We start from the raw sequence: 15,719 nt of genomic DNA on the forward strand, positions 1-15,719 counted from the left end.
CAAGTATATAGCACTACTTACCAACCATAAGGCCTTAAGTTCAACCCTCAATATGGTCCCCCCCAAAACAAGAAAGAAAATAAAACTAAGAAAGCAAGAGAGAGAAAAAGAGAGAGAAAGCAAGAAAGCAAGAAAAAGACCTTGTTATATTTTTATAAGCTTAAGAAAATGTGTTGTTGGTGGTTTTTTTTAGAGGTGTCCTTTACCTAATTGCATTAGTTTCATGTATAAATAATGGTTTATGTGTACTTAAATATTTTCCCCTAAATGTTGGACACAACAACTTGTGTTTACGTATTCTATTATGGTTGTGAATTCCAAAGAAACTTGAAACCAAAGTTTGGAGATTTTTGCTTCAAAACAATCATCAGATTCACTGCTACATTTTAGAGAATAAAATCTTAGCCTTGCTCAGGAATGACACACACCTCCTTCTACACTGAATGCTATTCAAAAAGAGAATCAGAGTGTTTGCTGATTCACGTTCTTTTCACTAATTCAATAATTTAGATCAGGAAATCAAGGAACTAGATAATAGTATAAAGTGTATGTATGTGAGTATATTAGTACAGAATCAGATTCCAGTATGGCTGTAATTTTGCCACATGAAGTCTCCTGGACAGAGCTGACCTTGTAACCAAGGATGCTGTGGAAATAACCCCAAATGACGAAATAAAGCCATAAAAGCTTATACCTTGCTTCGTTGGGTCATTAAATGGTGGATGAGGAGAGAGGAGCCAGCGACCATTTCCTAAGTACAGGCTAATAGCCCTATAAAGTGATTTATAAGGCAAGGAAAGAAGAGCCCCTGCCAATAGCCAGTGAGGAACCCAGACTTCCTTCTACCAGCCAAGTGAGTGGGCCGTTTTGGAAGTAGATACTTCAACCCTATGAGAGTATTCCAATGATGGCAGCTCTGAAACAAATTCATTGTAACTCTATAGAAACTGTATGATAACAAACTATTCATACAGCTGTCTTAAATTACTCAAATTCAAAAAATCTGTGGCATAGTAGTTCATATGTAATATTATGAGGCTCATGAGAAAGAGAGATTAAACCCTATGTGGGGGTTCTAGAAAAAAACTGAGGAAAGAAAAGGGGAACAGTTAGGTAAATAGAAATAAAAAATGGCTGATCTAATATGTGACAGATAATATGTGATGGCTATTCTTGCTACCATAGTGTCTTGGGCTCCTAAACTGACTTTTTTCTTCCCATAATGCCTTGAGTTTCTGCTCAAATGCTTATTACCATAATGCCCTGGGTGTACACTCCGTAATGAAAACAATTTGGGGGGAGTGAACATGCAGAAGTCATCAAACTATTAGCACAAAGTCTAGGTGAAGAGATAAGAGAGAAGCCCCTTACTATAAAAACCACCCTCTGAGAGGCTGAGAGGACTCCTTTTTTGGGATTCCTCTCTTAGGAGAAAACCACTCTGTTTTAAACACTTTCCTGCCCACAACAGTATTGTTAAGAAGAAATAATACAAGAAATGGTTGCCTCTGAACCTCACAATCTTGATTATAGAGACTAAAATAAAGGATACAATTAAGTAATGGCAACAGGAAATATGTAACTATACAAGCTCAGAAAGACTGTATGTGTAAGCCAATTACAATGAAAATCTCAGCAAGACCTTGCAAAGGATAAGAAGGAAATAAAATCCACAGAATGGTAACTAAATTTAGACTGTTAGGCTGTGTGTGTGTGTGTGTGTGTGTGTGTGTGTGTGTATGATATATAATATCATATTCTGAATTACAATCCCTAGAATGGGCCATATCCACAGTCATTCAGAAAGAAATCATCAGCACTGGAATAAAGTAATGAGATTTAAGTAACTATTAAGGAATTTGGGGTGTGATTCACTGAGGATGCTATGGAGTTGTAGGAGAGTACAGAAGAGAAATACATTTACCTGGATCATGGACCCACTTGAGGGTCTTTGAGAAAGTTTTAAAACTTCTATCCAATGAGTAGATCTACACAGAACTATCTTAGAGAATTTTCCTTTAGGAAAATAATATAGATTGAAATCCTCTGTATGGAATCCTAAGTATTTTGTCCTTTAGGAAACTGTTTCAAATATATTTTCACAAATAGGTTGGGCAGGGAGAAAAGGTAAAAGAACTGTTTCATCAGGTGCTGCTGAACTGAGGTGGGAGAGACTGGCAATTGCAAATAGTTACTGGCAAGCATGGCCTGAGATCATTACATCTAAGGGCATTTCCCATTGCAGAGTCAGGCTTGTTAACTAGGAGGAAGGAGGCCTGTAAAAAGGGTTCCCAACTCTGAATCCCTTTCTGCCTTTCACATCTGAAATAGAGTCCATTTTCAACTACCACCTTTGGGCATTGCAAATCAAATAAGACTAGGAAAGAATGAACAAAAACCATGAGATATGTAGGCTGGCATAAGCCTGCCACACTGCTTCACAGTAAATTAGAAAGGAAAAAAAAAGTTAGGGTTTCTGTCTTGGTCTTTGGGATTGTCATCATGAAGGACCATTATACTCAAGAAATCAAACTTGATGCCACTATTCTCAAATATGTACTAATAAGTTCTTAATAACACAGAATTTTAAATTCTTTGTGGGGAGTGGGTTTAAATGGGAAATCATTAGGCTTGGAGTTAAACAATTTGATGTATACTTTGTTGGCAGATGACTCAGAGAATGTCTTTTATCTCTCCGAAGGTACATTAATAATAAGAGATTTATAGCTGTGACCTAGTGGCTCATACCTGTAATCCTAGCTACTCAGGAGGCTGAAATCTGAAGATCATGGTTTAAAGACAGCCTGGGCAGCAGCAAATTTCATGAGACTCTTATCTCCAATAATCATCAAAAAAGCTGAAGTGGCTCAAGTGGTAGTTTGTCAGCCTTGAAAAAATGAGCTCAGGGTCAGTGTCCAGGCCATAAATTCAAGCCTTGGGATCAGCACCAAAACCAAATTGAACCAGCAGCAACAACAACAAAATAACAACAAAATTCATAATACCTATGAAACTATGGGACTACGAAATTGAAAAAATAATAAAAAGAATCAATCAGAATGTTAAAATAGGATTTTCTTTTTTAAGTTTTGGTGGTGATCCAAAAAAATTAGAGGGCTTTGAAAAAAGTCACTAGAGAATACTTGCATCCTAATGTGTGATGCTAGATTTATGTAGCATTTGAAAAGAAGTTTGCTACATATTGGTGTTTTTCAACCCTAACCCAATAAAAGGTTGATGTTCCACAAGTCACAATAAAGAAATTTTTTAGGATCTTAGGAGTAAGATATTGGAGACCAGCAGCATTTTTCACCTGCCGTCCGGCTGCCTTTCAACTGCCTTCCACTTGGGAGTGGGGTGAGAGGTGGATGGCTTCAAACAAAACACTGGGGTCACCTTACAGGCCTGAGAAAATAAATACTGTACACAAATACTGATAGGCATGGAGTTGTGGAAATGAGCTAGACTGTAGAGTGAAGAGATGATACATAAGAAACGTTTTATTCTTAGTAACCAAAGCCAAAGACGTGGGGCAGGTGAATAGCATGGGCCTAACTTAAATCATAATAGAGACCTTGTCACAAGGCCCAAGGTGATAGATGGAGTCAACTCAACAGGATTCTGGTATTGGGGCAAAATACAGAAAGCAGCCAAGAAGACAGAATGAAGATGAAGGGCACCACAATCCTGTTAGAGAAGACAGTGTACTTATTACAATGTCCCCAATGGAGATGCAGTGATGAAGGCAAAACATTTCATGGTAACGTGTCAGCTTTGGATATTTACCAAGGGGCCATTTAGTAACCTAAAACCACATATGAAAGGAAAATAGTAGCATGGAAAGTAAAATTTTACAGCTGAATAAAAGATTACCTCTCTGCACCACCAGGGCCAGGTCTGGAGGAGACAAAAGGCAGTCCACTGCGATGGGAGGATACTGAGATTAAAGTAACTGGCCACAGCTCCTAGCCACTGAGGTTTCCTGGTTTTAAATGGGCTTGAGCCCAAGTGTTTCTCCTACTCATTCCTTTAGTGTTTTCAGGGTGTCTGTCTTGATTTTGAGGTCTTTAATCCATTTGGAATTGATTTTGGTGCAAGGTGATATATAAGGATCTAGTTTTAGTTTGTTGCATGTGTTGAACCAGCTTTCCCAGCACCATTTGTTAAAGAGGCTATCTTTCTTTCTTTTTTTTTTTTTTTTGAGGCTATCTTTCTTCCAAGCTATTGTTTTAGCTCCTTTATCAAAGATTAAGTAGGCATAGTTCTGTGGGTTCATTTCTGGGTCTTCAATTCTGTTCCATTGGTCTTCAGGTCTATTCCGGTGCCAATACCAGGCTGTTTTTATTACTATAGCTTTATAATACAGCTTGAAGTTGGGTATTGTAATTCCTCCAGCACTGTTCTTTCTGCTCAGGATTATTTTTGCTATTCTAGGTCTTTTATTGTTCCATATGAATTTCTGGATTGCTTCCTCTATTTCATTAAAAAATGGTGTTGGGATATTAATGGGTATTGCATTGAATTTGTAGATAGCCTTTGGCAATATTGCCATTTTGATAATATTAATCCTCCCAATCCAGGAGCATGGAAGGGTTTTTCCATTTCCTTAGTTCTGACTTAATTTCATTTTTCAAGCTTTTAAAGTTCTCATCAAAGAGGTCTTTCACTTCTTTGGTTAAGGTTATTCCTAGGTATTTTATGTTTTTAGGGGCTATTGCAAAAGGAGTTGCTTTCCTGATTTCCACCTCGGTCTTCGGGTTGTTAGCACAGAGAAAGGCCGTTGATTTTTGAGGGTTTATTTTATATCCTGCAACTTTGCCAAAGTTTTGTATCAGCTCTAGTAGCTTGGGGGTAGAGTCTATGGGATTCTTTAGGTATAGGATCATGTCATCTGCGAAGAGAGAAAGTTTAACTTCATCTTTTCCTATTTGGATCCCCTTTATATTTTCTTCTTGCCTAATTTCTCTGGCTAGGAATTCTAGTACTATGTTGAAGAGCAGGGGAGAGAGTGGACATCCCTGCCTTGTTCCTGATTTTAAAGGGAATGGCTTTAGTTTTTCACCATTTAGAGTTATACTTGCTGTTGGTTTGTCATAAACTGCCTTGATTACATTCAAGAATGTTCCTTGGAATCCCAGTTTTTCCAGGGCTTTTAGCATACTAAAGGAAGGAGTAGGAGAAACATTTGGGCTCTTTGGCACAGGACGGAACTTCCTTAACAAAGACCAAGAACAGATACAAATCAAAGAAAGGTTGGACAAATGGGACTGCATCAAACTACAGAGCTTGTGTATGGCAAAGGACATAGCTCGCAAGATAAACAGAAAGCCCACAGACTGGGAGAAGATCTTTACTGGCCATTCAACGGACAAAGGCCTCATATCTAAAATATATGCAGAACTAAAAAAATTACCTTCCTTCAAAACAAAACCGCAAAGAACCAATAGCTCCCTCATCAAGTGGGCTAAAGACTTACAAAGAGACTTCTCTGATGAGGAAATGAGAATGGCCAAAAGACATATGAAAAAGTGCTCTACATCACTGGCCATAAAAGAAATGCAAATCAAAACAACATTGAAATTCCATCTTACCCCGGTAAGAATGTCATATACCAAGAAAATTAACAATAACAAATGTTGGAGGGGATGTGGCCAAAAGGGACCCCTACTTCATTGTTGGTGGGAATGTAAACTGGTTCAGCCACTCTGGAAAGCAGTATGGAGATTCCTCAGAAGGCTAAATATAGAACTCCCCTATGACCCAGCAGCCCCACGTTTGGGTATCTATCCAAAAGACCACAAACAAATTCACAGTAAAGCCACCAGCACAACAATGTTCATCGCAGCGCAATTTGTTATAGCTAGAATCTGGAACCAACCCAGACGCCCCTCCGTAGACGAATGGATCAGGAAAATGTGGTACATATACACAATGGAATTGTATGCCTCTATCAGAAAGAATGACATTGCCCCATTTGTAAGGAAATGGAAGGACTTGGAAAAAATTATACTAAGTGAAGTGAGCCAGACCCAAAGAAACATGGACTCTATGGTCTCCCTTATTGGGAGTAATTAGTACAGGTTTAGGCAAGTTACAGCAGAGGATCACAAGAGCCCATTAGCTATACCCTTATGAACACATAAGATGATGCTAAGTGAAATGAACTCCATGTTATGGAAACTATTGTTATATCACAGTTGTAATTACTTTCAACATACCATGTGTATCTGTAGCATCTATTATAGATGATGTTCTTGTATCACCTTCCTGTGGTTGTACCTACACTATCTCTGTAACATTATCTGAGTATATTGGAAACCATGTATACTGGTATTAGAACTAGGAAACTGAAAGGGAATACCAAAATTGAGAGACTTGGGTTAAAAAAAGAAAAACAACTACAAAATCAATACTTGCAAAACTGTTTGGTCTAAGTGAATGGAACACCTCATGGGGGGAAAGGGTTAGGGGGTGGGGGGAGGGGGGTATGAGGGATGAGGTAACAAACAATACAAGTAATGTATCCAATGACTAATGTATGAAACTGTAACCTCTCTGTACATCAGTTTGATAATAAAAATTTGAAAAAAAAAATAAATGGGCTTGAGCTGGGGAAGCAAAAGCTTGCATAATATTCCTGGTTTAGGCTATCAGGATGACTAATTACTGAACTATGGGTTATTTTTGAGAAATAGTGAGAAAATAGATTCTTATTATTTTCATGTGTCCAATTGTCCTACAGTGCTTGCTTTTCACTTGATTCTAAAGCTAAAGCTAGGAAACAACTCTCTTCTGGCTGGATTTGACCACTTGTAGATGAGGTATAGAGTTGTTCTTCTAGATTATTTTATGGCTTTTTTCTCTTTCAGGTAAGTAGTAAGTAATATTTTGGAGCCGTTTATTTATGCAGGTGTGTAGGATATGTATAAACATGTTGGCTGTCTTCCATTTTTTATACAGATTTATCTGCTTACCTTTTATTTGTTCTACTTTTCACCCCAAGGGGATGGTATTTTTGGAACATATAAAAATTCCTACCCTCTGGCTTTCGTTTGGGATAAGCAATAGGCAGCGTTGGCAAGAGAGACTGGTAAAGCTGGGTATCAATGTCTCATACATATACTAATAGCCACTCAGGAGACTGAGAACCAGAGGATCATGGTTTGAAGTCAATGCAGGTGGAAATGTTTGCTAGATTTCACCTCTAAATTAGCCAGCAAAGAGCAGAGATGGAGGTGTGGCCCACGGGATAGAACAACAGCCCAGCAAGCATGAGGCCTTGTGTTTATACTATTGTACTACTCCCAAATACAAAGAGATATAGGGAGACTATCAAAATACTTTTCCCCGTCCCTCTTCAATTTCCTTAAGGGATCACATCCAGTGAGTCATACTCTCTATCAGGCCTCAACTTCTCAAGGAGTGTCACTGGAGAACTTTTGTTTCCAAACTTTTCTCCTGATAATTGCTTCAGAGTCCTTCCTGCATTCTTGTGGCATCTACTGTGATTTTTTCTGTGCTCAGATATTGTGGTCTTGTGAATCAACCCTTCTCAAACTTCCTGTTTCAGAAATGGCTGTTTTCTTGGAACTCTGACTGATAGAAGAATACTTATTTTTCTTTGCTGACTTCACTATTATTAGTGGGAGAACTGAAGCAACAACTTTTGAAATTCATATATTTAAATTCACACATAGAATATTATTATTGTATTTGCTATTTGCAACATCTTTTTAGAAAACTTCGAAGTCAATCTCCAGTATCTTCCAACAGTAAAAGGGTCATTCAGATATCAATTACAGTTTTTCCATGGATATAATACTACTTGCTTCTATTCATCTGTATAAACATGCTTTATCTTCAGATATTAAACAAGTGAACAAAATGAGAAAAAGATTTTAGACATTAAAGTATTGTCAACTTTCACCACAAGGATTGAAGTAATTTTTACAGGTATCTGACAATAGATTTAGTGTCATGTTTAGATGAAAATACACCCTGTTGTGTTATTTAACAGTAGGCCATGTCTTGCTTTCTTTTAATATGATCGAGTGTACTATATCCTGCTAAGCTTTTCATGTTTTGTTTTTATCCCATCTAGTCATTCATCCTTGTTTTCATCTCTTTGTGGACCTTGCCAAAAGTATATTCAAGTTGTTGTTCCTTCCTGCATACCTTACAGTAACTGAGTATAAATTAATCCACTTTTATGCTGGAAACTCTGGATGTTTCCATCTGGCACAAACCAAAGGTGTATAAATATGGTTGCAAACAGGTTAGATCTTTAGTTTCATTAAACTACATAAAGCTCATTTTGATTGATTGATCGATAAATAGGTAGATATAGATATACAGACAGACATATAAATCTCCTAAGGTAATTTCTCTCTGTATAACACTTCTTAAATAAATTACCAGAGTAAAATTTCAATGTAGATAATATAAATATAAATATAATATTATAATTTTAAAATAGATATTTGGTATACATGCTGTCTTTGCTAGTATAAATTTATGTATTAATATTTACATATAGCATTTGAATATTAATTCATGGATTATTTATGTGAGCATGTTGCAAGATCTATGAGAAAAGATATGACATTTATTTTAAAAAGCACAATATTTTCTCTGCTGAAACTGTATTTATTATTGCTTGGATCATAGCATTTTTTAGAGATTGCTTTATAATCATGTATCTATTCTTATTTCTCATTTCAACCTATTCTAATATTTATATTTCTTATTAGTATTTTATTCTTTTGAGAGAGATGCTGTATATTTCTTTTGTTTCTCAAAATACTCCAACATAGTATCTAGAATGTACGTGGAACTAATCTGTATTTATGTAATTAGAGTCTGAGAATGGAATGTAAGATTATTTTCTAAGCACAGGTTAGGAAAATGATAATATCCAGTGAATAGTCTTATTCATAATTTGGTCTTGATAATCTCTTAGGACAAAAGTCTGGAGAGTTGAATTCTGTTTCAATATGCAGTGAATGTAGCCAATTCATGGAACCGCAAGCCAGAATGACAAATCCCCAACCCCTGAGTAAACCAAGTCATCCTTGGCAAAGGATATGCAGATGATCAAGAAAAAGTGAGGGGCAAGTCATGAGGTCCTTTACAAGACTTGTTAAGGTACTTGACTTTTGTATTGTGAGCAATGGATTATTTCATAGCTTTTGCTGCTGCTGATCATGCTTCAAGAAGAGGATGGTGATAGTGGCATAAGTTGAGAGGAAGAAAGACAAAGAAAGAACAAATGTGGAAAAGTAGTAATGTAGGACAGAATCAGAAAACTCTTGATACAGAACTATATTGTAGATGATATAAAAATAGGATTTAGGGAAATTAGTGAAAACTCAGAGTAGGTGAATGGCATTTTAGTCAATTCTCCGAGTTTTTGATATTGTAATCAAGTAGGATTTTGCGTCACTACTAATATGAAATATATGACATGAGGAATAGATATTGAGAGAGTGGAAAATGAATTCAGTTTGGAATGGCTGCTTTAAGGCCCTTTGGTTTTTTTCAGTAATTCCTTAATCATTAATTAAAGGTGATATGTTTATTCTCATTCTGTTATAATGATTAGCAGCTTACAAAGTACTTCTGACTGATTATGTCATTTGATAGATATTTTTGGTACAGGTCATGGGGCTTGAACTCAGGGCCTGAGCTTTTCAGTTCAAGACTAGCAGTCTAACACACAAGCCACAGTTCTACTTCTTGCTTTTTGGTGATTAGTTGGAGATAATTGTCTCCCAGACTTTCCTGCCTTGGGTGGCTTCAAACTACAATCTTCTTGAGTAGCTAGGATTACAGACATGAACTACCAGATCTCCATCCATCTGGTATTTTTATAGCTAAATAGTTTCACCCATGTTATAGAAAAGTAAACTGAATATCACAGAGGATAAGATAATTTGTACAGTCAAATGGCTAGAATTGGAAACAAATGGTTCTCATTATGTCCTGTATGAAGTGATTTCTATTACTTTTTCTTTCTGTTTTAGTTTTCTGTACCTTCTGTCTGTACATAAGCTTATCTGATCTGTAGAGGGGAAAGAGAATAACACAAACAGCAGGACAAAGGATGGACTAATGCAAAATGATTCTCACTAGACACTATGCTGGAAACAAACTTTTACAACTTGGGGGAGGGATTTAGGGAGGGCTGAGGGAGAGAAAATGAGGGAGGGGGTAACAGTGTTTAAAAGAAATATACTCATTACCTTACATATGTAACTGTAACCACCCTGTTCATCACCTTTACAATAAATTTTAAAAAGAACAGTTATTTCTCTTAAGCATATATTACATTCTGAATGTGTGTGCCATTTTTATCTTTTTTCCATCGTAACATTTAAAAATATTATCATTAAGTTGTATCTTTAGGGAGTTGCTATTTAACAAAGGATGTTATGAATAAAATATATCTTGACCAATGTCATCCCTTTCAACATCTCACCCGCTCCTCCCTTATCCAATCCTTCTCACACTCTTCTTAATTTTGTAGGATATACATTGAATTCTTGTCTGCATTCTTTCTCAAATCTCCTCTTTATTTGACAACCCCTTTTCCCTTGGCCCCACCCTGCGACTTTCAAGTACTTGATTCCTGGTGTTTCATTTTGCTGAATTTTTTATTTTGCCTTTTGAAGGCACTATTTGAGATCTCCTTGAATATTCCAGTTAATACATTTATATGCACTGCTTACCACACAATGTATTCACTTTTGAAATTTTAAGCTAACTGTAGCTCCAAGCCTAACACTTTACTTAATATAATTTTCTCCCGTTTCTCTATGAATGACACAATGCCATTCTATCTAATGGAGGAGTAAAACTAGATTGTGCATATATACCACATTTTCTTGATCCATTCATTCATTGAGGGGCATCTGGGCTGATTTCATATCTTGGCTATGGTGAATAGTTCTGCAATGAGCATGTTTGTGCTGGTGGCTTTACTGTATCCTGGTGTGTATTCTTTTGAATACACAGGAGTGGAATTGACAGTTTGTTGGGGCTTCCTTTCGGCTGTATCCCTGCCAGCACCTGCTATCATTTGTTATCTTGATGATGGCCATTCTTACTGGAGCAAGGTGGAATCCCAATGTTGTTTTGATTTGCATTTCTTTTATTGCCAGAGATGATGTATATTCTTTACTACTTCTTGCTATAGGAAAATGAATTGTTACATATTTCACCAAGCTCTATATTAAGGATAAAAGTTAAAATGCTGTACCAGTTGTGCCTATTAAACAGATTGCACAAGTGGCCAGATTAACTCATCATACACACTCCCCTGATTTCATATGGAAAAACATTTTATAGTCACTATTTCCAAATGTGTACACAACCAGATCTTCCTTAGGAAACATTATGACTGAAAGGTAATGCACATTATAGAAACCATGTCACTCCCTGGGACATTTTGCTGAGCAGATTGCAGAATAAAAGAATTAGAGAATGCAAATTTCCCATCTCCACTTACCTCTGTTTCACTTTATGATCTACAGAGCCAGCCGAGAGCCTGTCCAGCGGAGATCCAAAGCCAGAGAAGCTTCTCTTCTTCTTTGTCTCAATCACATCATTCTCCAAGGACACTAGTTCATCAAGCAGCAGGAGTTTTTCTGCGAGGTCAGTTGCTGGTTTCTCTTCCCTTACTGTGGGTGTTGACTGCACATTCGTGAGTCCAGAATCAAAGGCCTATAAGACATAGAAAGATTAGTTTAGACAAAGCAACAGCCAATACTCACACTCATCTACATTATGCATTTTCTTTAGATGACATGCATTGTATATCATTTCAGAATGTCTCATAAAGTTACATTTCAGAGAGAAAGCTCTGGGGGGGGGGGTGGTGCAGTAGAGTATAATCAATATAAAATCTAAATGCCACCTGCAGATTGAGTTTGTTTCAAAACTTTATTCTCTACTTTTCATTCAGACTTAGTATTCATAACAACTGACTCTTTCATCTATAAATCTTTCTTTGGGCACATCTTACATTACGTCTTACATCTTTTATTGGTTACAATATATTTGTATTTCTTATGAGATTATAAAAAATTTGAGGACAATGGCTGTCTTATTAAGCTTTTATTTGCTCCATTCAGTACCTAGCACAGTGTCTTTCTCAAAGTACTCAATAAATTCCTGATGAATATTGTATAAATTCTGAGAAAATAATCCTAAACTTAGCACTATTTTCCAGTCACCACTCATATTCATTATTTATTGACACAAACCAGTAAAACCCCACCATGTGTCAGCTCTGAATTAGATTTAAGGGGAAGAAAAATGAATAAATCCTGCCTCTGTGCCCAACAAACTTAACATCTCATCCATTCATGTAATATATTTAAACATATTCATGAATATCTAAAACGTGAAAGAGATATCCCAGTAACTTTATTGTTTCAGCTAAATTTTCTTCTTTGCTTGTCATGTATATTGTCTCTGTAATTTATTCAAGTCATAAATGTGAAGATGTCCAGTTTGTAAAGTCTTCTTTTCCTAGGCCTAATAATGGAATTTCTAAAAATTGGCTCCTTTTAACAATCCTGATCATTCTGCAGTCCAGGAAACATTACTTATTTTCTAAAATCCTGAGCTTATTCCCATAGGGAGGAAAGCTAAGATGTTGGGCATTTTTTTCTTAGTTTCTTTGATCACATTATTCTGTACATTGCACTGTTGGTTTCAATATAGAAATTCCAGAAGGAGAATTGCTCCGATCACTAGAAAGACCCGGAAAGAGCAGGAGACTAAACTTTCTTTATCTCCCAAAGCACCACTCAAAACACAATGTATTTTTGTTTTACCAAGACATTTCCTAGTTGTCTGACTGTAGTAGAAATGGCTTATGTTTACAAAAATGTAGACATGGTCCGATAAGGTGATTTTATTACCTCTGTTGCTATTTCTACTGAGAGGACTTTTCCTGAGCTCCACAGCACCACAGTCATAGCCAGGATGAAATGTGCACTTGCCAATCTCCAGTCCAGCATCTAGGGTTCACATACATCAGGATTAGCATTAACTAGTCTGGAATATAAAGATACAAAACAAAAGCTCTAGCTGGTTTACAGTGGCTATTACTGTAAGCCTAGCTACTCAAGAGGCAGAGATCTGGAGGGCTGAGGTAGAAAATCTGTGAGACTCCATCTCCAACATAATAAAAACAAACAAACAGGCACACATGGCAGAGCACTAGCTGTAATTAAGCAAGTCAAACAAGTTGGAGGCTGTGAGTTCAAAACTGTCAATATAAACACAGATAAATAAATAAACACATAAAGAAATCTTATTAGAGGTCCAACTTCCCTTCTACCAATAGGATGCTTTTCTACAGACCTTAGTAAGATTTAATAGAAGCTGTCAATCTCCCAGCCTAAGTTTTATCTAGGTATTGTTTCTATGGAAACTTAGATTGTTTTTGTAGCTACAATTACAATATTATTAAAAATGGGTCCAGTGTGGGAGAAATCCAGTTCATATAACCTTATTTTTGTCCTGGATAGTAAGTACTATTTCCTGCCCCTAAGGGAACATATGAAATTGTCAAGGCATAGAGAGAATAAAAGCTGGTAGCATCTGAATTGGAGAGAATGAGGTATACACAAAAACATTTATATTAAAAAACTGAAAACATTGCATATTAAATAGAATACCTTACTATTCTTGTCTTATGTCAAGATTCTTTAAGCAAATTTGAAAGGTGAAAAATCATGATAATGGAGCTCAGTACTAGATTCCTTGCTACATGTACAGTGCTGGGTTCAAGCCCTTGCACTACAAGAAAACCAAACAAAAGAATAGGTGATATTCACAAGACACTATGTTGAAAATGAGCTTTACAACTTGGGGAAGAGGGAGTTTGGGGGGAGGGAAGTTGAAAAAATGAGGGAGGGGAAAACAATGTTGGACAAGAATTGTACTCATTACCTGACTTACGTAACTTTAACCCCTCTGTACACCTCCATTACAAAAAAAGAAAAAAATAGCCAAGTGAAAAAAAATCAAGTGAACATCTTATATAAAAATATTGTCACGTTTCCTTTCATTATCTTTAAATAGTTGTAAAAATGGATTTTGACTAGTTATATCATTTATGAGTACCATACTTTTAATGAATGTCACTTCTCAGGAATGATAAACAGTAGATAAAGGAAGATACACATACATAATTCACAATGGAAGTAGGTATAACAAATAAAATGTAAAATACAGGCACACAATTAAATGAAAATGAGTCAAAGTTATAAGTAAACATTTCATAGAAAAGAAGAAAACTGAATGGCAAATAAACATCTTACAGTACATGTGAGCTATTTAATGCAAATAAAACCTGAATGATATATCTACAATTCCAGATATATCACATGAACACATTAGCCACTATTGCAAATGTTAGGATTGTATGAAGAACCAGAAAATACAAAAAAAATGTTATGGAATTGACAATCATTTAAAAAAAAGTGCACTATGAGAAGATTGGATATGTTCATATTCTAACAATACACCTGCTTCATTTCTACTTAAATATCCCTGAGAAAGCCATAATGTTATGAGGAGATATGTGTTTAAAAGTTCACAGCCTTGTTGTTTAAAGGATTAAAATTTTAAAAAGGGTCAATACATAGAATATTGTCATGAGAAAGTAGATGTATTACTTCAGTCATAGTTAAACTATGGACTTATGATGAATGGCTTTAATATTAGTTCATTTAATGTAGGAATAGATAAATGTATAGTACATGTACTATGTGGGGATTTTAATAAAGCAAACTTGGGGGATAGACAGGGAAGTACAGAATATATATACATATATTTATTTATTTATTTATTTATCTAAGCTGGAACTGAACAAAGCAATTCCACGTATTTTGGAATACATGTATGTAACCAAAAAATAAACCAGTAGATACATGAATATGCCCCTGAAGAAAAAGTGAGTAAAATTATGCAGAAAGCATGAGACTTGGTTCTTAATTCATATTTTTTCTAAAAATTGTGGTCATTCTGATTGGCAAACACAAAGAGTGCCATTTATAAATTCTAAATTTTATAAGTTAGAAAATATTATACAGACAATTAGGGCTCATCTATAAAAATAATTCACACTTACTGATAGTCAGTTTGACCACTAAGCCTTTTGTGTGTGTCCTGTTGTGCCTGTCCTGGGGCATTACCCCTGAACTTTTTCACACAAGGCTTGGTGCTCTACCACTTGAGCTACAGCTCCATTTCTAACTTAGTGGTTAACTAGAGATCATGGTCTCATGGATTTGCCTTCCTGGGCTGGCTTGGAACTACTATCCTCAAATATCAGCCTCCTGAGAAGCTAGAACTACAGAAAGGAGCCTTTGCTTATACCACTGAACTGCGTAGCACTGCATAAAAAAAAAAAAGAAGAGACATTGAGTTACTACTGGTAAGGACCAAAGTTATGTGTTTCTGTTTCCTTAAAAATGGCAGAAGGGCTCAGCACAGTATAAAATAAAAATATCTGAAGAAAGAAATTGCTGGGGCAGAGAGTAGGTGTGGAGAGCATGTAATCTAAATAATTGGTTTTGAGTCACATTTTGCTTTAGTGTTGCTATGACTTTAGGTATTTTCATCCAACTCATGCAAACTTCCTTTTCCTTGTTTGTGAATTAATTCTTACCTCAACAGAACTTTGAAAGGATTGAATGGAGTGA

At 36.1% G+C, this 15,719-nt stretch overlaps 1 protein-coding gene across 1 annotated transcript in view; it reads right to left on the bottom strand.

The window, feature by feature from the left end:
- Ostn (osteocrin) overlaps positions 1 to 15,719 on the bottom strand; it is a 39,600-nt gene that overhangs the window by 10,661 nt on the left and 13,220 nt on the right. The window contains exons 2-3 of the mRNA XM_048346002.1: positions 12,927 to 13,025; positions 11,507 to 11,721 (exon numbers count right to left, since the gene is read on the bottom strand). Coding sequence (XP_048201959.1) covers positions 11,507 to 11,721; positions 12,927 to 13,025 — 314 coding nt within the window. The remainder of the gene's footprint in view (positions 1 to 11,506; positions 11,722 to 12,926; positions 13,026 to 15,719) is intronic.

Source organism: Perognathus longimembris, chromosome 5, assembly GCF_023159225.1.
Source record: "Perognathus longimembris pacificus isolate PPM17 chromosome 5, ASM2315922v1, whole genome shotgun sequence".
Lineage (NCBI taxonomy): Eukaryota > Metazoa > Chordata > Mammalia > Rodentia > Heteromyidae > Perognathus > Perognathus longimembris.